Raw genomic sequence first — 22,888 nt, 5'->3', positions numbered from 1 at the left:
AATATTCACATAACTTTGCTTAGGTTCTTTTGTGAGCATAGGGATAAAGGCCTTCTTGGCAGCTCTTTTTACTCATTCTAACACAAGTTGTGAAGCTAGGGAAGGTGCTGAGTTGTTCAGGTCAATGGGCATGAAAGGCACTACAGGTGCCAGAGCAGCCAAGAAATGACATGTCCAGCATAGGCAGACTGAGTGCAGTCTTGCAGAGAGGTTCTGTTGGTGGAGGAGTTGGTTTTGAAAGTACTTTGATATGGACAGGCCAAGAGGAACTCTGATATTCCCATTTCAATTGCATTTCTTATTCTTAGGTGAAACAAGTGAACAGTCAAGAGAACATCTGTCAGTTCTGGGAAGGAGGCTGCATCAACTTGCTCAATGAATGGTTCAGAAAATGAACATTTAATTAATTCTTTTTTCTTTTTTTCTCACTGGCCCCTTTGGCAAAGATGTGGAGTTAGTAAATCCCCCTTGTTCTTTCCATGAGATTCCTGGATTCCTGTCTAGTGAGTTCAGGGGTTCCTGCTGAGCCCTCCCAGCTGCCAAGGCTCTGCTCTTGCTCAGGGCAGCCAAAGATGCAGAGAGCTGTGACAGCAGCAGCACAGGCACTTCCAGTTTCTGTGGGGAGATGCCTGGGATGGGGCTGGGGTGCAGCAGTGCCTGCACAGGGCTCCCTCCTGGTTCTGCAAGAGCAGGGGCTCAGCTCACCAGCAGGGAGTGCAGTGCATTGCCTTTCCCAGCTCCTGGCTGTCCTTTGAGAGCACCTGCAGTGAAGAACCAGCATCAGCAGGTGATGCCCCAGAGAAAAAGGGCAGGTGTGGATTCATGGGGCAAGGGCTGCTCTCTCCTGCCTGGGGTGCTGTGTGCTGAGGGACCTTGGACTGGGGTTGCAGGACTCCTGTCACTGTCACAGCCCTGCTGCCTGCTGTGACAGGGGAGTGGCACTGCTGTTTTCTCCCTTATCTGCACGTCAGAGGATTTCTGGCGCCATGTGCTCGGAGATGACATCAAGCACTGAGATTCTGTTGGTTTCTTCAGGAGCTGATTGAGCTGGAGACTGCCCTGTCAGGCATGTTTTCCTTCTCTAAGAGCACGTTGATTTTCCAGGAGGAGTCCCAGGTTGTTTCAGATGGCAGGGAAGGGTGCAGTGGGTGATGGGTCAGCTCAGAGTGAGCTCAGCAGCTCAGCCCATGGGATGTCTGCTCCCATGGATGCTTTTAGTCCCTGTAAATCTGCAGCAATCCCAGTTCTTGTGACTGGCACAGGTTTGTTTGGAAGAGAAGCTGCCTCTGAAGACACTGTTCTAAAGGCTGGAAGAGAGTGGTGTGGTGAAAGGGTTAACTGTGGACTGGGAGGAAACAATGCTATTCTTAGATCCAGCTCCAGTTTATGGCAGCCCAGGGATGGGACTGCTGCTTGTGACTGGCTGGGGGACAGCTTGCATGGGGTGACCATAAAAAAATAATTGCTCTGTATTTCAAGGGCAAATGTTGAAGGTAAAGGCAGAGGCCAAGTCATGGCCAAAAAATCTTATGGCTCTGTGGAGAAATATGGAGTGTAAGGGAAGAGGGGAAAGGAGAGGGTTGGGCACTCTCTAGATCACTTCCCTGTTTTTTGCTGCATTTTCTGAGAGTTAAAATCTGCTTTGATAGTTTGATTTGCCTCCTTGTCACCCCAAGAAACCCCACCCAAAAAAGAAGCAAGCAGCAGATCCTGTCCTCATCTGTACCCTGTGCTTACAGAGCCAGGGAGCCCTTGCATGGGCAGGTAGTGCCAGACTGGGGAGCAGATCCCAAACCCAGTCACTTCACATCTCTGCTGCAGTGCCTGGGGGACAGGCTGACTGCCAGGTACTCCCAAGCAGGCTCCTGGGAAGATTTTGGGAGTTTGATTGGTTTTTTTTCCATGCTTTCCAACTGCAGTTGTGCATTGACATCACTTATCTTGTTTGCAATATACTGTGACACTGCTGACTCAGACTCCAGAGGTGAAAATGCAAATTACACTTCTTTATGATGTTGGGTTCTAGTAAATGTGGGAGGAGCCAGTGAAGTGACTTTATCCTCAGAGATCCGATTGACTTCTGCATTCCCTCAGGAAGAGGAGCTGAATAAACTGGGATTTGGAAAGGCTGCACAGGCACTGGGAGAAGGGAAGAGGCATGAAGGGTTCCTTGGGCACAAACAGCTTCTGAGGTACTGTCCTTTTCTTTAGAGGGTTCTGCCTTCTGTCCTGTTCCCTTACAAATTCTTGCTGTCTTGTTTTGAAGTAGACGCTCAGAAACGGGCACTGAAGTGTCTGTGGCAGGAGTGAAATTATCAATGTGCTGTACATTTTCTGCATGGGGAAGAACATGTGTTCCTGGTGCTGGTGATCTTTGTGCACAAATAACACCACATCTGTAGCCCACACTGGCACCTTGCAGAGAGCTCTGTGTGATCCCACATGAATGTGTGAATGCAGAAACCCAACAGGGTCCTGATGGTGTGTTTATATAAAAGTGTGAGTGACCTCAGAAATAATAGAATAAATGTATTAACAGCATTTTCCTGTTCATGTAAATACTGAATTATTTTTTCCATGTTTGCTAAACTCCTTTTTCTTCCTCATAGCTCCTTAGCATGTCTTGTTAGTATCTTCTTTTCCAAAAGTGCCATCCTGTCATGTTTGCAAATAAGGGAGAACTTGTCAGAAGGGTTGCAGGAGAAATCCCTGCAGCTCTCCTCCTTTCCAAGGAGAAGCTGCCACCCAAGCTGGAGCTGAGCATGCATTTCTCCAGGTCCAACCTGACTAATGAACAATCCAGCCTCACTATTCAGGGTTAGAATGAAGCAAAACAGCATCAAAACACAAAGCATTAGTAACTGAGAACAGTGGTTTTAAAATAGAAATTACACGAGGTCAACTTCAGAAAACACTTCATTCTACTTAATGCACTGCAGTCAGTAAAAAAAAGGTGCCAATGTTTTATAGTGGCTGCTGTGTAAAATTTTTTCAGAGCAGATGGAGGAAAGGCAAAGTGTGCTTCACACTTAGGATGTTTTGCAGATATTTCTCAGCTCAACCACAGTGTCCTCCTGGTTGCTCTCTCTGCAATGGCTTGTTGGAGCTGTGGATACAAACTCCTACAAACATAATTGAAAATTGACTTCTGGCTAAATCCAAGGATGTCTTGAAAAGAAATATAAAGTTACTGTTAGTTTATTTGACTTGAATAGATAGTTCCCATCAGATGTCCTAAATTCAAAATAGAATTCGTTGTGACAATAAATATTTCACCTTAGGCCAAGTGAAACATTCATGCACCGTAACCCATCTTCCTTAGTTAATTTTCTGGAGTGGTTTGGCAGTGACAGCAAATGAAGCTGTAATTTTCTGCTCCCACTGAGGGGTGTGTGCAGGGCCAGAGCCTGGAGGACGTGGGCATGGAGCCTGCTGCCCACCAGGCCCAGGAGGGATTTCCCCTCCCTGCAGAAGGTCCTGGTGTCTCTTTAGCTGTGGCTGAGCCAGAGGTGGCCAGGGCAGTGAGTGTGGCCCTGGCAGCAGCCCTGGCAGGGTGCAGGAGCAGCTGAGCAGTGTGAGGCTGCTCTGCCTCGCTGCCATCACCGTGCCTGGGCTGCAGCAGCTCTCTGGCACTTGCTCTGCCAGCTGTGACCTGTGTCTGCACAAAGAGAGCAGACACTGGGAGCTGAGCACTGCCTGTCATTGCCCACAGGGAGAAGACTGAGGGAGGAAGCTGCTGAGCCTGGCCTGGCACTGTGGAGGATCTGGAGAGCCCCAGCCCCGCTGGACCTGGGCCCCCAAAGAGCCCCATGGACCCTCCCCACCTCCTGCCCTTGGGTTTGCTGCTGCTGGCTCTTGCTGCTCCCCATCCCAGTGAGTCTGTGTTTGAGCTCTGTGCTTTTCCCTGCACTTCCACAGCTCAGCTCCTCTGAGCTGTTAGGGCAAAGCTCAGCTGGGCCCAGTTAAAACCAAGACCACAAACCCTGAAAGGTGAGAAGAGCAATGAAGGAGGTGAAGGTCGATGTGTCTGAGCTGTCACAGTCACCTCTTGTGGGAGGGGTGAGTGTTTGGTGTGTCTGATGTCAGGTGAGGTGAGTCCTGTCCCAAAGGACTGACTGACTCTTTCCCAGGAGAGTCTGAGGGGGGACACCTGGGACACCCCACCCAGAGTGGGCAATGGCAGCTCTGAGCTTCAGTGGCCCTGGGATGTGGCAGTGTGTTGGAGGGACACCTGGTGGGGTTGTGGCAAGGAGTTGGGGAAGGAAAGAGGGCAGGAACAGATGAGCTCAGCAAGAGAAACATCTTTCAGCTTACTTCCCAAGCTGGCAGCTTCCCAGCTAAAAAGACAGTGGAAGCAGTGGGGGAATTCTATCATGCTTCTACCCCAAAAATGATCCTGGGAACTGGCCCTAATACTGTGTAAAATTTGCCATTGACAGTCAATATCTCTGAATCCATGACTGAGCTTGTCCCCAAAATCCCATCCTGTTCTCTGACACTAAACATCAGGGTAGAAAATTGGTAGAAAATATTTTTTTGTCTCTGTTTTCTGATTTAGATATTGCCATGTCCAATGTTGGTCCTGCTGCAGGAACAGAAGACTATTCTACAGCAGTGACAGTCTACCACTGTAAGGACTGTAAGAACTGCGCATGTGAGTCCTGGGATAAAAATTCTGAAAAGTTTGACAAAAGCACTGACACCCAAAGCAAGACAATTTCAGATGTAATAATAGCGTTGATGAGCAATAAAACACACACCACTGTTTGCTTTGAGGAACCAACTACCTGTCTTGAGGGAATTTATGGAGTCTCCTGGCAGAAATGTGGGGGATCAGGACTCTCGTGTGGCAGACTGCATTCTGGAGGTATGTTGTGCTGGGAGCCTGGATATTAACTGATGAAAACATATTTCTGGGTAGGAAACTGAACTGTTCTCTATTTGGGCAGATAGCAAGGCTTATGAGGGAATAAACTGGAATGAATGGGTTCCTTCTGTGAAGAAAGGTCGTAAAGTAATTCACAAAGATAAATTCCATTATTTCAGGCCAAACGCTGCTTAAAATGGCTGTAGAAGAGATTCAGATAAACACTTATTATTCTGATTTATGGAGATACATTTTTATTTTAGGATTTTTGACAACAAGAGTTCCCATGGTGAAATTCTGTGCCATGTTGCAATGTGTGAGTGCCAGAACTCACTCTGCTTCAGCCAGAACTCAGCCAGACCCAGTCCAGCCTCAAGAGCTGCTCTGTGCTGCTCTTCTGTCTGATTCAATAAACACCCAGGAGCATCGTTCCAGCATCCTCACAGAACTGCCAAAATCAGGGATTCACACACCTGTCAGTGCATGGAGCAAGTGGCTCCACGAGGGCAGCACTTCATCCTGGTGGCTCAGCTTGCAGGGTGTGACTTGGCTGAGCTCCATCCAAGTCAGTGACATTTCTGTCTGTAGCTGGTTCTCTGAGAACAGCTTTTATCACCTCTCCTGTTGGAGTTAGAGCATCTTTCTAGTTTTCTTCCTGACAGAAGAAAACAAAGAAAAAGAATTCTCCCATTTGTCTGCCTTTTGCTAGCCTAACAATTTCACTTGTACTTACTTTCTGGCTACCATAAAACATTTCTCTCCTGTATTTATGCTCTCCACTGCAAAATATCTACATGCTGTCACTGCTGTGTAAAACTTGGGTGACACTGAAACCTTCACAGTGAAATCTGGGAATTGCTGTAGACAGGGATGCCTGTTCCCCTTGAGAGGGGAAGGGCTGGATGTACAGGTGAAGGTAGGAGGGAGGTTTTCAGATTCTCTGAGAAGAAGAATAAGCTCTATAATGGCACAGTGGGGTGCAGGGTTGGTGGGAGATGCACTCCAGGGTCTTGGAGATTTACTGAGATCCTGGACTTGCTTGTTCCTCTTCTTTGGTTCCTGTGGGTAAAAGGTAGCTGAAAAGCTTTTGAATAGGTTTATATTGCATGAAGGTAATGATAAGCTTTTTACAGATGTTTTGTTATTCTTAATTGCATGTGAAAACTTTCTTACCTTCTTCAAATATTTCCATTTTTGATTCCCAGAAGAACTTATCATATTTGGTGAGAAGGAAATCTAATGACAATGGTTGATTTGCAATGTTAGGGAATGAAACATCTCCAACACTCTGTGCAACATGATTCACTTTTTAAATTCACTGACCTCTTCAACACCTTTAGTCCTTCACTGAAGATCTTGTACGTGATCCATATTTATAAACAAAACTTTTTTATCTTTCATCTTTCTCAGAAAATGGAAGAGGTGGCATCAGTGCTGAGAAAAAGACTATTTGCTGTGAAGCAGAGACAGGTAGCAGGAAAAACAACTCTGACCTGAAGTGCTTCTACGAAAAAAAGTCACTTTCAAAACGCACCAAACTGCCAGCTGTCTCTCCTGGTGAGGGAATTGCAGGTTAATCTCTTCCTGAGTTTGTTTGCCTTTTCCTTTGAGAGGGGTTTGTCCAGACAGCTTGGTGTGAACACAGTTTTCCATGGTTGGGGAGATGTCCTGTACATTCATAACTTAGATCCACACATGCTGCAGCCATCCAGTCTCAGAGACTTTGCCTTGGCAAGTGGACGTGTCCAGTCCTGGAAAGAGATGTCCAGAGGCTCAGGTTCCTGTAATTATCTGGTGACAGACACAGGGATGCTGAGGGAAGGGGGCACATGATGGGTGTGGAACAAGTTCCCAAGAATTGACCTTGTCTGTAAGTGCTGAATAAGACTTTGCCTCCAGACTAAGAGGACATTTGTCAACTAATGGTGACATTTATATATTCAGAGTTCTTTCATAGTAGACACCTCTGTTATCTTCCTTAGGTCATGGATAAAAAGGTTTTTAAAACCTGTCAAAGTGAATTTCCTTATTGGGGCACTTAATCAAGGATGGGTGTCACAGAACTTGTTGGTTATTTTAGATCAGATTGATGTTCAAAGGTATCTGTTGTGATGGAGTGACAACAATTTGCATTGAATGTTGATAAAGTGAGCATTATACCAGGTACCATCTGTAAGATGTCATGAGCCAGAGGCTGTTTTTTCTGTCATTCATCAGTTCCTTCTCTCTTTGAATCAGATGGGGCCAGTTCCTTGGTGTGGTGCTTACGAGGAGCTTGGCACTCCTGCTTGCTTCACTTGGATGCTCTGTTTTCTTCTGCTCTGCAGGTAATTGTGAAGTTCCCACCTCTGAAACGAACGGCAATTGCACGTGTATGGACATGGCTCTTTGCTGGGTTATTGGCATCATTACTGGCATTTTGTTGGCACTGTTTGGAGTTTTCATAGTATGGGCAGTCAAGACTCACAGGTTGCAGCGGTGTTGCCAAGGTATATTCTGAGAAATTTTGTGTTCCCTGTGGGTTCCACACCTGGAAGTGGAAAAAGCATCAAGTGTTTTCCTCCTGGATCTCATCTCCCTTGTCCTTTACATGCAGCTCTTCGTGATCGTCGCTGGGCTGACAGCTGGAATGAACTCTCCTCCCGTGGCTGCTGTGGCACTGCCCATGGTATGGCTTTGTTATGCAAAATAAGCACAGAAGGAATTTCCTCCCTGCTTCCTCCTGACACAAGAGGGAAGCACTGGCAGGGCCAAGAAACCACAGGGCTCAGCCTTCCCTCCATGGGCTGCTGCTCCTGGGAGCAGTCCCAGACTGCAGCATTGCTGTGCAGCTGCCCTGGCACAGAGAGATGTGTCCCAGCCAGGACACTGATGGACATTTGGGCATGGGCTGACAGGGCCTCCAGGGGAGTGCTTCCCTCTCTCAGCCCTGCCCACTACAGAGCCAGCTGTAATTTAGGGAGGACTATTTCCCTGAAAGCATCCAGGAGGGAGGTTTGTTTTGCAAACCAGTGTGCATGGAGAGAGGTGGATGGGCTCTGTGGAGATTGTACAGACACTTCTTGTGCCTGCCATACACTTTCCCCCTCCATCCTGTGTCCATGGGCTCCAGTGTTTTTGGCACCTTGTGTATGCCTGAGGCTGAGACTCCTCTCAGTTACTGAACTGCTCCATCCCCTAGAAACTGATGCTGGTTGTTTCTTTCTGAGAGTCAAAGGATTAAATTTCCCAGTCTGAAATTGCTTCAAGAGGAGTTGCACAAGTGCTTGCAAAGGCACACAAAACCAGTCTCACTGTTGTTGTTACACCAATAGATGAATGGATATATTGGTGTGAGGGATAAGAAATTTACCAGTAATGCCTGCCCTGAGGTCCTGCCCTGGGGTGCAAACATCCAGTGATGTCTCAGGTCTGTTCCAGACCCCTCTGAGGCAGAGGCTGATGGGTCACAGCACCAGGGCAGGGTCACAACAGAGCCTTGGACCCACGTTCATGGCTGTGAAGCTGTCCCTTTGTGGGGCAAGGGGTGGCCCAGGAGCAGATGGGAGAGGGGAGGTGCCTGGAGGACTTCATAAATACAGGCATTTTGTTTATTATTCTAACTGAAATCTACCGGTTTCTTTGGTGGCCTCAAAGATTTTTTTTTTTCCAATTGTCAGCTCGTAGGCGAGACAGGCCGGTTCCTAGAAGAGAAAATATCCCACTAAATGGATAACCATCTCCAAGGGAGAAAACCTCTCTGTCAGCAGCATCCTCCTCCTCCTCCTCCTCTCTCAAGATGCACAGCAACCATGCAAACACAGACTGATTTTCCATGAGAACTTCTGCTCTTGAATTCACAAACTGTTGTGTTTTCACAAATGCACCTTCACCACAGCCACACCTTCCCCAAGCACTGTGACTCTTGTCCAGCTCCAGGTCTGTGTGAGCAGCACCAGGAGCCCCCATCCTCTGCTGGTGCCTGGCTGCAGACAGCAGGCACCCCAGGGTGTGTGGCTGGCTCAGCAGCACAGGCTGAAACCAGCTGAATTCTCTCTGTGACTGAGAGTGTGAACTGCTCTGAAATGCTTCCCAAGCCTTCTGCATGGCTTTCTCTTGGAAATGCCACAGCAGCACCCAGGTGTCTGCATTTTTTTAATTCTCAGGTCATCTCTGGATTCACCAAAGCCTTTTGCACAGCTGGCTGGTTGGCTGGACTGGAAGAGTTTGTTTTTTTGAAGAGATATTTGATTTTGCTGCCAGCTGCAGGCTGAGGATGTGTCTGTGTGTTTGTTCCTGTGCAGGGGTCAGGGGTGGGTGGGGGGCTGTGTCCAGCTCCCTCAGCAATGGCATTGGGTCACTGAGGCCTTCCTCCCCCAGGCTGAACAGAACTCTGGTGTCAATCTTCCTGCCAAATCAGGCAGTTTTAGAGAGTGTGTGATGAATCCAGCCTCTCAGGGATCCCATTGGTTCTTGGTATCTTTAAATCATTCCCCATTCCCACTTGATTGGAATAAACCCTCAGATTTTGCATTGGATTGAATTTAGTATCAGGCTGTTGAGTGAAAATCAGTGGCAGCACAAGTGCAAATTTTTGAAGCAATGTGAATATTTTCCATGGTTTAGTTCCCGATGTAGCAGTAGCCATAAACCATAAACATCCAGCAGAAAATCCCAAAAGATGTAGGATGTTGTTTCCCTCTAGAACTTTGCTACAGTCAAACCTAAAGGGAGAGGTTCTTAATGTAAAATGTTCATATAATTTTAATATTTAATTTTTAGAGAGAAGGGCATCCGTGCTTAAATTTACCTTCTATTTGGCAAAGGAGACCAATGCTTTTATGGGTTGGAGAGGGTTTTTTAGCCATTCAGGGCGTTACACTCACACTTTTAAGTCAGTTCTCAGCAAATTTGATGCAGATTTGCACAACTAAGGTTGCCTTTAACAAGGCCAGTCTGTGAATGAACTAAGAAATAGAAGGAAAAAGACTTTCCCTCTTTATGTAGCATCTTATCACTATTGCACTTTAGTTTTTTTTTCCGTACAAGAAAATTGCAGCAATTTTTTGAGAGAGTAGAGATGTGTAAGAGGAGTGAGCAGTGCTTTCTTTGGAAATTGCATTATATTAACTTGAGGTGTTCAGGTTTAATGATGTGCAGATTTAATTTCTATTCTGTAACAGCAGTTGGGGCCAGAGTGCTGGACATGCTTTGAGAGAAAAGTTATATGGGCACCTCAGTGAGGTCAGACAGGAAACACAGGTCACAGAATGATCTTGATGTCTCTCTCAAAAACTCTTTCCTTCACATCTCTTAATTCTGTGGGTGATTATGCAGATTGTGATGTTTGGGGACATCCCCACCAACTGCTCCACTTTGTCCCTTTGGTCTGTGTTGTGCTGGTGCACACCAAAGGTGCCACATCTCAGGAAATGCAGTGACAACGTGCTTTAAAGATCTACAGTGTTTGTTCTCAGCAAGTGCATTTTTCCATTGAATATAGACATAGAGGTGCATATTTTTAATCACAGGATCATAGAATGATTTGTGCTGGAAGTGATCTAAAAGATCATCTTGTTTTATCTTATGGATAAAAAAATAACAAAGAATACTAAGAGGTTTGACTCACCAAAAGCCATAATTTGATAGTTGTTACTTCATTTGAGGTGTCATAAAATCCACAATAAAGTTTTATCTTAAATACTGGCTGTTCATTGTGTGGTGGTGCATCCTCCCTTTTCCAGGCTGTGCTTTGATCTGAGAAATGCTCGTTTGGGCTCAGCCTTGATGAGCAGCCCCTGGCTCAGCTGCTCTGGAGTTTATCAGAAACTCTGTCTGCTCCCAGGCACTGCTGCTGTCCTACAAGCTCTTGGTTTCTTGAGGAGCAGCCTTGGGAATGATTTTTCTGCTCTGAATGGCACAACATCCCTGCACCCTTCCAAAGAACATGTTCCAGTCTGAAATGGGGCCAGGATGAAACACTGTTGTGACTAAAGCCCCTCTCTTGTGACCCTGTGAACAGTGGGGAAAAACGAGACCCTTGGAGCTCTCCTGGACCAGTGACCTCTCTCTGAATGGGCCTCTCTGAGCTGGGATCTCTCCTGTTTGCTGCTCTTGGTGGATCCCCAGACAAGGATGGATCCTGGGCTGATCCCCCATTGCTCCCTTGGGCAGTCACAGAAGCATCCAGAGTGAGCATTTCCCCACCTCTGAGGGAATTTCTCACAGGTACCTTGCACTGACCCTTTATGTCTGTGTGCAGATTCTTTGGCATGGGAGAAATGCTGCTCTCTTTGATGTCTGAGTACCTGAGTGTCTTAGGTTGAAATACAGAAGTTGACCAAAAGTTTGTACTCTATTGCCATCTGTTAAGAGCGGGTGGGGCAGTGACCCTGATCTCTGGAGGAGATATTTTCTGCTAATGGGCCATCTGTTAAAACCAGGTGAGGCAATCATCTTTATCTTCCCACAGCCCATCCTCCCTCCAGGAGATATCTCCTGTTCATGGTCAGTGAGTCCCAGGGCATGACTGATAAAATTCCATCATCCCACTGGGAGATGCTCCAGCCAGGGGAGGAGCCAAGCCTTTCCTACCCAGATAAAAACTGAGATTTTGGACACCAAGGCACCTTCTTTCCACTGGATTCCAGAGGAAAGCCAGACCTTTGCACATCATCCCTGGAGCTTCAGAGGAAACTGCACCTTCTCCAGGAGCACTGCTCCAGCTGAACCACATCTGCCCCTGCAGGAGGATGCAGCCACCATTGAATGGGACTGTGCCAACACCCTGACTGACTGACGGGTGTCAGCTTGGATTCTGACTCTGGCAGGGTTGGGATTGTTCTGTGTAATACTGCATTTCTATTTTAATTTTCCTAGTAAAGAACTGTTATTCCTAATTCCCATATCTTTGCCTGAGAGCCCCTTAATTTCAAAAGTGTAATAATTCAGAGGGAGGGGTTTACATTCTCCATTTCACAGAGAGGTTTCTGGCTTTCTTAGCAGATATCTGTCTTTCAAACCCAGACACTGAGATATCTGAGCAAATTAGGCCTCTAAGCAAGTTTGATACAAGTGTGGTTAAGAGATATTCCACTGCTAAATTATTAAGCTGTATGATATAAACTAGGTTAAATGCCTTTAAGTGTTATTCTTTTGCTAAATGGTTACATTGAAAATATAGTTTCTGTTAACTTTCAGGTCATATTGTTTTAGGTCATATTCCTTTTTATTCTTGCCCTCACTGTCCTTTTGTCACATGCAGGTAAACACACACACACAAACACACACACACATACACACACAGAGACACATTTCTCAGTTCATTTCTGCTTTGATTGACTCGATTTTTTTTGTTGCTTGTTTTTCCCACAATGTGTCTCAACCATCCAGTCAGTAGTAGAGTGAACCTTGCCAACAAACTCTGTTGTGCCAGTGCTTACTATCAAACCTGGATTGTACTGATACTCTTGCTGGAGGATGTTTGAAGAGATCTGGAATACTTTGAACAGGTGTTTCCCATTTGATCCCTCTATTCCCTGCTATTCATTGCAAAAGTACTTCTTGTTTAGTTTCTTTGGATATTGGGATCATTGGAGAACTCCAAGGATCTCGTTATACATTTGTATAACTTTTGTTTCTCAGTATAGACTGCACTTACACCTTCTGCAGCCCTCTTCCAAAAATCTGTATTATCCAACTTCCCTGATGATATTAAGTGTTTCTTAAAAAAAAAAAAAAAAAAAAAAAAAAAGAAAAAAAGAATAAAAGAAGAAGAAGAAGAAGAAGAAAGTGTACTTTTTCTATAATCTGCCACTTTTTATTAGCTTTGCATTCCTGATTTAGATCTGACACGAGCTCAAATTATCAGTGTAATTGTAGCGAAGTTTGTATTTTGAGAACCAATAGAATCATCCTGGGAATCTACAGAGAGAACTAAACTTTCTATGTGAGTGACAGCAGCCACTTTTTTGCCAAGGCCTTTGAAGCTTGGGAAGGTGCTGAGTTGTTCAGGTCAATGGGCATGAAAGGCACTACAGGTGCCAGAGCAGCCAAGAAATGACATGTCCAGCATAGGCAGACTGAGTGCAGTCTTGCACAGAGGTTCTGTTGGTGGAGGAGTTGGTTTTGAAAAGTGCTTTGATATGAACAAACCAAGTGAAACTCTGATATTCATTTCAATTGCATTTCTTATTCTTAGTTGAAACAAGTGAACAGTCAAGAGAACATCTGTCAGTTCTGGGAAGGAGGCTCCATCAACTTGCTCAATGAATGGTTCAGAAAATGAACATTTAATTGCTGGGCAACTCTTTTTTCTCACTGGCCCCTTTGGCAAAGATGTGGAGTTAGTAAATCCCCCTTGCTCTTTCCATGAGATTCCTGGATTCCTGTCTAGTGAGTTCAGGGGTTCCTGCTGAGCCCTCCCAGCTGCCAAGGCTCTGCTCTTGCTCAGGGCAGCCAAAGATGCAGAGAGCTGTGACAGCAGCAGCACAGGCACTTCCAGTTTCTGTGGGGAGATGCCTGGGATGGGGCTGGGGTGCAGCAGTGCCTGCACAGGGCTCCCTCCTGGTTCTGCAAGAGCAGGGGTTCAGCTCACCAGCAGGGAGTGCAGTGCATTGCCTTTCCCAGCTCCTGGCTGTCCTTTGAGAGCACTTGCAGTGAAGAACCAGCATCAGCAGGTGATGCCCCAGAGAAAAAGGGCAGGTGTGGATTCATGGGGCAAGGGCTGTTCTCTCCTGCCTGGGGTGCTGTGTGCTGAGGGACCTTGGACTGGGGCTGCAGGACTCCTGTCACTGTCACAGCCCTGCTGCCTGCTGTGACAGGGGAGTGGCACTGCTGTTTTCTCCCTTATCTGCACGTCAGAGGATTTCTGGCGCCATGTGCTCGGAGATGACATCAAGCACTGAGATTCTGTTGGTTTCTTCAGGAGCTGATTGAGCTGGAGACTGCCCTGTCAGGCATGTTTTCCTTCTCTAAGAGCACGTTGATTTTCCAGGAGGAGTCCCAGGTTGTTTCAGATGGCAGGGAAGGGTGCAGTGGGTGATGGGTCAGCTGAGGGTGAGCTCAGCAGCTCAGCCCATGGGATGTCTGCTCCCACGGATGCTTTTAGTCCCTGTGAATCTGCAGCAATCCCAGTTCTTGTGACTGGCCCAGGTTTGTTTGGAAGAGAAGCTGCCTCTGAAGACACTGTTCTAAAGGCTGGAAGAGAGTTGTGTGGTGAAAGGGTTAACTGTGGACTGGGAGGAAACAATGCTATTCTTAGATCCAGCTCCAGTTTATGGCAGCCCAGGGATGGGACTGCTGCTTGTGACTGGCTGGGGGACAGCTTGCATGGGGTGACCATAAAAAAATAATTGCTCTGTATTTTAAGGGCAAATGTTGAAGGTAAAGGCAGAGGCCAAGTCATGGCAAAGGAATCTTATGGCTCTGTGGAGAAATATGGAGTGTAAGGGAAGAGGGGAAAGGAGAGGGTCAGGCACTGTCCAGATCACTTCCCTGTTGTAACATTTTCTGAGAGTTAAAATCTGCTTTGATAGTTTGATTTGCCTCCTTGTCACCCCAAGAAACCCCACCCAAAAAAGAAGCAAGCAGCAGATCCTGTCCTCATCTGTACCCTGTGCTTACAGAGCCAGGGAGCCCTTGCATGGACAGGTAGTGCCAGACTGGGGAGCAGATCCCAAACCCAGTCACTTCACATCTCTGCTGCAGTGCCTGGGGGACAGGCTGGCTGCCAGGTACTCCCAAGCAGGCTCCCGGGAAGATTTTGGGAGTGTGATTGGCTTTTTTCCCATGTTTTACCTCCTGCAGAGTACCACACATCAGCACGGACTTGCCTGGTGTCCAATGTTCTGTGACACTGCTGACCTTCACTCTACATCCAATTGTAGGTAATTAGGCACTAATTACACCAGGTTACATTAAAGAAGGGAGGAGGCAGTATCCTGCTTTTCCTCCGGGTTCCAAGTGACTTTCTTATCTCCTGGTCAGGGCTCTGGAAGAGGAGTTGAATAAATTGGGATTTTGAAAGGCTGCACAGATACTGGGAGATGGGAAGGGAAAAGCCATGAGGGCTTCCTTGGGCACAAACAATGTGTGAGGTGCTCACACTGTCTTCTCTAAATGCTTCTGTCTTAGAACCAATCTCTTCCCTTAGAAATTGTTGCTCTTTCTAGTTGTTAAGTAGACATGTAGAATATAATTGGCTTTCTGGGTTGGAAGTTTCATTCTCACTTTGAGAGTATTTGCTATGGTGGAAAAGGCTTTATTGTCTTGGTAGATTGGAGTTATTTATTTTCATGTCTTTGCAATGAAGTTGAGGGAGAAGGAGAACCCTGAAAGTTTCAGGTAATGATGTTTCCTCAAATAGATCCTTTTAGCAACAAGATCAAAAGGCTGTGTTAGGGTTCTACAGTTTCCTGTCAAATCCTCTTTCCCCTGCTGGTGAAGTCAGCTGGGCTGGTTTAGGGGTCAGGTCTGCCCTGGGGGAAGCTGCTCTTTGGTACTCCAGCTCCTCCTGCTTAGGAATTATTCACATTGCCATTGCTAATCTGCTGGTTTGTGTGCAGGGCTTGTATAATTGAGGGTTTTCCTGAAGTGTTGAGCATCTCTCATCTCCTTTCTCCTTACAAAGCCAAGACTTTGCATCTGCAGCCACCAATCTAAGTCTGTGTGAGTCTTGAGAAATTAAACCCCCTGCATTTCCAGGGAGGCCACAACTGGGGGACAACTGCCTGACTTTGGCACTATGATGAGCAAATTTGAGCCTCCCTTTTCTCAGTTGTCTTCAGAGGGGGGCAGGTGCTCCCCATAGCACCCACTATAACCTTCTACTGCTGCCCTGGGGCTGGGGGCTGCTCAGCAGGAAACCAGGGCTGGTTTAAGTGTGAAGAAACCCAAATGCCCCTCCCAGAGAAATGTCTCTTCCCCCTCTATCACAATCAATGTGATACAAAGGCTAAACCAAAACTCTGCTGACTGCTTTCAGTAGACAGCTCAAGTAGCTGGCAGGCAACAGCCCAGCCTGGGCTCACGACTCTTTCCTCAGGACTTGGACTTGTTCAGGTTGAGGGAGCAGCTGAAAAGACCTTTGAAAATGCTGTGGATGTTGTGTCTCCCAAGAGCATCCCTCTTCCTTCTGCTTCTCCCGTGCTTCCCTGCACAGGATGGTACGTACAGCATCGATCCTCTCACATCTCTCACATTTCAATTTTTCTTTCCTTTTTTTTTCAACCTTTTCTAAATTATGTTTGTCTTAGACATGCAATGCTCTCTATTTAATTTTTCTTCCCTTGCTTCTGATGTAGCTTCTTTTGGGTTTTTCCCATTTGATCCCTCTATTCCTCTATTCATTGCACAAGTACACCCCGTTCAGTTTTGTTGGATATTGGGGTCATTGGAGAACTCCAAGGGTCTCATTATGCATTTGAATAAAATATAATATATTTTATATTATTTATATTTAAAATATATTTGACTTACACCTTCTGCAGCCCTCTTCCTCTGTTGAATCTGAGAATCTGTACTATCCAGTTGCCTGATGTTATTAAATGCCACTTTACAAAGACAAGTGTGTTTCCTTCCATTTTCTTTCTTACTTTTTCTTTTTCTTACTTTTAAAGTCCCGATTTAGAACTGAAACCAATTATCAGGGTAATTTTAGTGAAGTTTGTATTTTGAGAACTAATAGGATCATCCTGGGAATCTATAGAGAGAAGTAAATATTCCCTGTGAGTGACAGCAGCCACTTTTTTGCCAAGGCCTTTGAAGCTTGGGAAGGTGCTGAGTTGTTCAGGTCAATGGGCATGAAAGGCACTACAGGTGCCAGAGCAGCCAAGAAATGACATGTCCAGCATAGGGAGACTGAGTGCAGCCTTACAGAGTGGAGGAGTTGGTTTTGAAACCCACTTTGATGTGAACAAACCCGGAGGAACTCTGATATTCCAATTTCAATTGCATTTCTTATTTTTAGGTGGAGGAAGTGAACAGTCAACAGACGTTATCAGTGCTTGGGAAGGAGACTCCATCAGCATAACTTGCCCAATGAATGGTTCAGAAAATCAAGTGGGGATGTACTTGAGAGCTATCAGACAGCACCTCAATGTGATATATTTTTCCAAGGAGAAATCTCAAAAAAGTGTTTGTGACGTTGATAATCGCACCACGTGTTCAAAGGAAGGGGAGACTCTCAGGATAACCCTGCACAGGTTACAGCAATCTGATTCTGAAATCTACCTCTGCTCTGAGATTGTTAAAATCAATGACTATCCCAAAGAACTATATGGGAAAACAATCATAGTACTGGTCAAAGGTATTGCAATTCCACCTTCTATGTCACAAATTAGTAAATGCAGGTCTATATTTTAAATCAAAGATTGGAAGAAGACACAATGGGAGGGTGAGCCTAACAGAACTTCTGTGTCTGCTCAGGTCAAGTACAGATCTGAAGGAATGTGGGGTTTGCTCCCTGAAACAATGAAGAAAACACAGGAGATAGTATGGTAGCAAAAACCCAAATAATCCTAGAGGATTAATCTGTGATTCATTAATACCAACTACAGATTTTCACAGGAGCCATAGGTTGCTGCAGAGTTTGGAAACAGTGAGGTCCCACAGCTCTTTCCAAAACAACCTGTCAAACATTTTTAAAAAACTAGCAGAGCAAAGAGGGTTTTTTTGGTAGCAGTTGTTTTTGCAAATCTCTTTTGTTTTTACTAATTCACCTTAGATGACAAATTGGTAATAATTGGGAAGCTGGTGTTGGGCTGGGCATGAGTGGGTAAAGGGGTTTTTCTCTTGTTAGTGAGGAGTTGCTGAATGGCCAGAAGTGCTTTTTTGGCAGGAATTTCTGGTGGTGGGAACAATTTTTCTGTCTTTTTTTTTCCCCTTCATTAGAAGAGAGTTGAGTCCACACTATTCTTTGGCAGTTTGTTCCTCCTGTCCTTTATTCCACCTGTCCTTCCAATGAGGCCTTCTAAACAAAAACCTCTTTCTCAAAGCTTACAGGGTTTTCTTCCTTTTCTGTCCCCAAGGCATGTGAAATCTAACTGATTGCTGATCAGCAATAGTAATTTATATCTGAAGGATTATCATCTCCTCCCTTGGGCTTCTCCTTTCAAACTTCTTGGCTGTGTTTTCTCAAATGAATCACATCTTGTTTGTTGTGTATTGTCTCTCCAAATTATTTTATTTAATTGCTTTATATCTCTGTTTGAATATGATAATCTCTGAAATAGTTACAACCTTCCCTTTACAAACATGATAAATTCTGCCCTCACTCCCTTGTCCATTTTAATGATGATGTTAAAAGGAACAAGTCCTGTCCTCAAGGAACTCAGTGGAATGTCTTCCTGGCAGGACAGAGAATCATTAATAACCACTCCATTCTCACAGACCATTTTCAACATTGATGGGACACACACTGTGTGGTTTCATCCAGACCAATAGTCCCCAGATCTCTCTATGGCTTTGTCTCACTGTTGAAAGCAGGCAATGATGCATGGCCCCAGGACATGCTGCATTCCCTTAGAGGAGGTCAGGATTTATAAATTTTTAGGTAGATTCAGACCCTTTACAAAGAGCTAAACCTGTTGGTCAGTCCAACTTTCAGATCCTGAGGCAGGAAGATATGCCAGGGTGCACTAAAATATATCCTTCTTCTCAAAGCCTATGTTTAAAAGTTCATTTTATCTGCATTTCTATGGTCTGTGGTTTCTGTCTGTCCTGTGCCCTGGCTCCCCAGTTAAAATGCACTGTGTTAAGCACTAATCTCTCTGTTTTTAGCTAATTCCAGCAGGGCTCTGGAGCAGTCACCACTCTCTGCCAACCCTGAGCGAGGCCAGTCTGTCAGCATCACCTGTGTGCTGAGCAGCTCCCGTGGAACTGATGAGTTCCTCCTGCTCAGGGCTCACATGCAGCCTGGCAGAGTTCTGTCTGTGTCAAACCTGAACGTGTCATGGGTTTCTCCTGCCTTTGGGAATCGCTTGGAGTACTCAAGGGAAGGGAATAGAGCTGTGATAACTCTACACAACCTGCAGGAAGAGGACAGTGATAACTACATCTGTGCTGAGGAGGTGAAGGACTCCTCTCTGCTCTCAGCACGTGGCACCATGGTGCTGGTGAAAGGTACAGCCCTTCTGCTTGTTCAGTCTTCAATATCTATGGTTGTGTTGTGGACAGAAAGTGTTTGGAGCTTTAGTCAGGACAGGCAAACCTAGGAAGGTTTGGAGAGTGGGCTCAGCTCCTTTGTGCCCTGTTGAGCTCAGACCCAGGAACAGACTCTGTGTTTCCACCTGCCTCCTACAACCAGAGGGAAATTCAGACCTTGCTATAGTCCTGCAGCTTAGAAAAAGGAAAAAACCACTTCACTGTGTGCAATCTGTCCATTTTAGGGTATGAATAAGTACTTTCAGCACCAATTCTTAGACCTTAACATAAATGGCTTTTAGAAACCATTCCCTCTAGCAAGTCTCGTGTTTAAAAATAGATCACAAAACAAGTCCTGGGGCATTTGCCTCAAGCACCACAGACTGCAGCAGAGATGTTCTCACCTACCCTTGTCACACACTGAGAACTCTGTGAGTGTGTGCTGCAAAGAGGGGCTTTGATTTTTCTGTGCTCCAAAGATGAGTTTTTTGTTTTTCTGCAGGATGGTGTCATTTGCTAAGCTGAAGTCAGAACCAGAAAGAGAGTGCTTGGTTTTGGTTTTAGTGCTGCAGTTTAACCCTGTGCATTGAGCTTTGCTGAGGCCTTTGTAAAATAAGTTTACCAAAGCCCTAAGAGTCACAAAGGATTTTTCTGCAGTCTGCAAAGGCAACTGTGGTGCTGCTCTGTGCCACCACCTGCAACTGGGGCAAGGACTCAGTGAAGTGAGGTGGGGGAAATGACAGCAGCAAAGCAGAGTGTGATTATTAATTAGTGTTTTATTCATATATGGATTAATTGAGGTTTTAGGGAGTTGAAACCCTTTCCACCAGCATCATTCTGCTCAGTGCATTTCATACCACAGCATCCCCTGCTCCTGTCTGTACCTCTCAGCAGCCTGGCTCTTGGATAATTCAGAGCCCTCAGAGCTGCAGCAACACTGCAGGAAAACATTTTCTGCTCCCATTAGGAGTGTGTGGTCCTATTGTTGCCTGGAAAGGCTGACCTGGAGCAGAGACTAGACAAAATGAATAAGATAGGAATTTATTGAAAGGGATAAAATAGGAATTTATTGAAAGGATACACCTTAGGCAGTGCAAGAGCCTGGCCAGGGCTGCACCCAAATCAAATCCAAGATAGATCCTGGTCACAAGTTTTTACAGTTTTATAAGTTTTGGTTCATCTCCATATTGGGGTCAGTTATCCAAGCACAGCCCCAGACTGTGAAGTCTCAGCCCCCTGGCTTGCCCCCTTTCACTTGCCATTGTTTATGATTTTTGGGTACCAGTTATCCTTGATTCTCTACTAGGAAGGGATTGTTTTATCACTCCCCTGTGAAGAGAACTTATAAACACCTAATATGAACTTTCAGAGTTACACACTTAGCATCAGAGATTCTGAAAAATATAAAAGCTGAAACCCAAGACATCACTATCAGCTGCCTTAGTGGGGTGCTCCTTGCTGACCCACCTGCAGCCACCCCCAGCCTCTGGAAGAGCACATGGAATATTAATAATATTAATATTAAGAGCACAGTGAGACTATTAATGGCATGAAAAACGTGGCTCTGTAGCTGTCGACATCTGAATTTTTGGTTAACCTGCAAAATTGTATTTTTCAGAATAAAAATAAAATGCTGCCTTTTTGTATTGATAATAATATTCTGTAATTTTAAATGCAGGAGGGGAGCAGGTGTGTGAGAAGATCTCCTGGGGTCTGTATGCCCTTGCTGGGGTGGTGGCTCTGCTGCTCTGTGCCCTGCTGTGCTGCACCTTGCACCGTGTGGATGTGAGTACACTGGGCATGCTGGGGCAAACTGCTATTATTTTTAAATAGTGCCTGAGTTAAGAAAACATCTGATAAACCTAAGGAATTGTGGCTTCCTACTGCTCTCCTATTTGCCCTTGTTTAATATCTTCCAGCTGTAAACTCTTGGCAGCGAACACAGCCTGTTATATTTCTGTAACCCTTTGTAAATGAGATGTTGTTTGTCTTTTGATAACAAACCTCAAGTGAGCTGTGTGGTTGACACAGCCATGTGTTGTGTGTGTATCCCTGAACAAAGCCCCTCTCTGTTCTGCTTTGCTTGCTTTTTGAAAATTATTTGGTGAATTGGGACAGGAGCTGTACATAGCAAACTTGTAAGGGATGGAAGAGAATGCTTGGAGTGGGTCACAAGGGCAACAAAAACTCATAAAATTGCCTGATGTCTGAACGTAGTGCTGGGAGAAAAAGTCTGCCCCTTTCCAGAAAAAAAATTATTACATTTTTTTTCCTTCACTGGGATTATTTGTATACATATACTGCAGACAGTGCCCAGAAATTGTCTCTGATAGATCCTTCTGCTTAATACTGAAAATTAAGTGTATGGTTCACAGTATCCTGTCTCATCCCTCCAAATGTGGATCCAGCACTGCTAAAAACCAGTAGTGTAACATCATTCTGTCAAAGCCCAGTGGGACCTGCTGTCCTGTGCTACCAGTTACAGTCTAAGAATGAACCTTATTTATTGTTATTGTCATTTATTATTTATGCCAAAGCTGTAGTTGCATCCAACTCTTGAAGGAACTTTTTGTGAAATTGCATCAGACTCATAAAAGAAAGTTAAATAAATAATCTGATAATTTCCACTTGGTCCTCTAAGACCTCACTGGGTCGTGAGAGGAATTTTAAAAGTATGTTTCCTCCTCCAACAGATGATGTTGATGGATTCCTAGGATGGAAAATGACTCCTTGCTTGGAGTCTTTCCAGGCTCTGTTTTGAATGGCTGTTTTCTGTGTTTTGCAGGTGATGAAATATTTCCAGAAGAAACAGCCCAATGTGGTGTATGAAGACATGTCCTACAGCTCCAGACGGAGCACGCTGGTCAGAAACAACAACTCCTGAGAGGAGTCAGCTCTGCCAGCTGGGCTGTGTGTGCATGGACATTCCCTTCAGGCAGCTCTGAGAGCTGCCTTAACCACCTGAACTGAAATTGCTACCACCAACCTTCTTCAGTGGAAAGAAAAACTTCATTTCCAAGGATGTTTCTATTTTTTTAATGTGGTTTTTTTTATGTAATGTACAGAAAACATAGCGAAATGCAGGTGCCCTGGACGTGTGTATGCAGATCAGTGTGAAAAAGCAGAATTTTGGGGCTGAATGCAATATATGGGCTCGTTTCTTTGCTAAATAACCCTTTCTGGAAGGTGGGATGGATGGGATGTCTGGTTCTGAGCTTTGCTAAGTCTCAGGAAGAGCACAGGATCCACAATGGATCCACACAGATTCCAGTTCTCTGATGGATCCTCGGGCTTTGCCCAAGAGCTCAGGCAGCTGAAACTGCTCCAGAGTTACAGCAGGAAAAAAATTATTTTGAAGAAACTTCAGGAACGTGGCAGGGTGAAATTCTGGGTCCATGTGGGCTCACCTGCTCCAAGGTCATGACAGTCCCACAATAACACAATCAAGTTTAGATTTTAGTTTATTTTACTGCCTCTGCCAGAGCTCCTATCATGATTGATGGGGGTCCTGGTGGCTGCCAGGGACAGCAGAGGTGTCTGTGGTGTCCCAGCAGGACATTTCTCCATCCCAGTGACTCCACTCTATGCATCACAAGGTGAAATAATCTGGGGCAAAGCCAGTGCCTGCATTCCAGTCTGGGCACGGGTGGGGCTGATCTAAAACCCCTTCTTATCAAAGGGATTTATCAAAACTCACAGCACAAAAGAAGAGCCGAAATTTGGTTTTGTGACACCTTCTGGAACAGGTGCCAGTGGAGAGCTGGGCCAGGGAAGGGCTCAGTCTCCTCCAGGGGTGTTTTGGTTTTGCAGTGTCGGGGCCACTGTGAAAAGTCAAGTTTTCCACACAGGAATGCTGAATTGCCTTGTCACAGGGCAGGATTGATGGGGTGGCCTCTGGCT

General features: G+C 45.5%; 1 protein-coding gene across 6 annotated transcripts in view; it reads left to right on the top strand.

The window, feature by feature from the left end:
• Window positions 1-22,407, top strand: part of LOC130260360 (T-cell antigen CD7-like) — a 38,908-nt gene extending 16,501 nt beyond the window's left edge. For 2 of the 6 annotated variants that reach the window (XM_056505661.1, XM_056505663.1), the window contains 4 exons: window positions 6,278-6,439; window positions 7,195-7,356; window positions 7,464-7,535; window positions 8,527-10,549. In XM_056505661.1, coding sequence (XP_056361636.1) covers window positions 6,278-6,439; window positions 7,195-7,356; window positions 7,464-7,535; window positions 8,527-8,582 — 452 coding nt within the window. In that variant the 3' untranslated portion in view covers window positions 8,583-10,549. Of the gene's footprint in view, window positions 1-2,094; window positions 2,193-3,712; window positions 3,874-4,558; window positions 4,868-6,277; window positions 6,440-7,105; window positions 7,357-7,463; window positions 7,536-8,526; window positions 10,550-15,778; window positions 16,012-16,814; window positions 17,154-18,625; window positions 18,968-20,666; window positions 20,774-21,773 lie in introns of those variants that run through there. The other 4 variants (XM_056505660.1, XR_008841769.1, XM_056505659.1 and 1 more) reach the window with 4 other exon arrangements.
• The last annotated feature ends 481 nt before the right edge of the window (window positions 22,408-22,888 follow it).

The sequence above is a fragment of the Oenanthe melanoleuca genome, chromosome 18, assembly GCF_029582105.1.
Source record: "Oenanthe melanoleuca isolate GR-GAL-2019-014 chromosome 18, OMel1.0, whole genome shotgun sequence".
Taxonomy (NCBI): Eukaryota; Metazoa; Chordata; class Aves; order Passeriformes; family Muscicapidae; genus Oenanthe; species Oenanthe melanoleuca.
The sequence above is the reverse complement of the archived record's forward strand: the minus strand, read 5'-3'. Positions and strand labels throughout refer to the sequence as shown.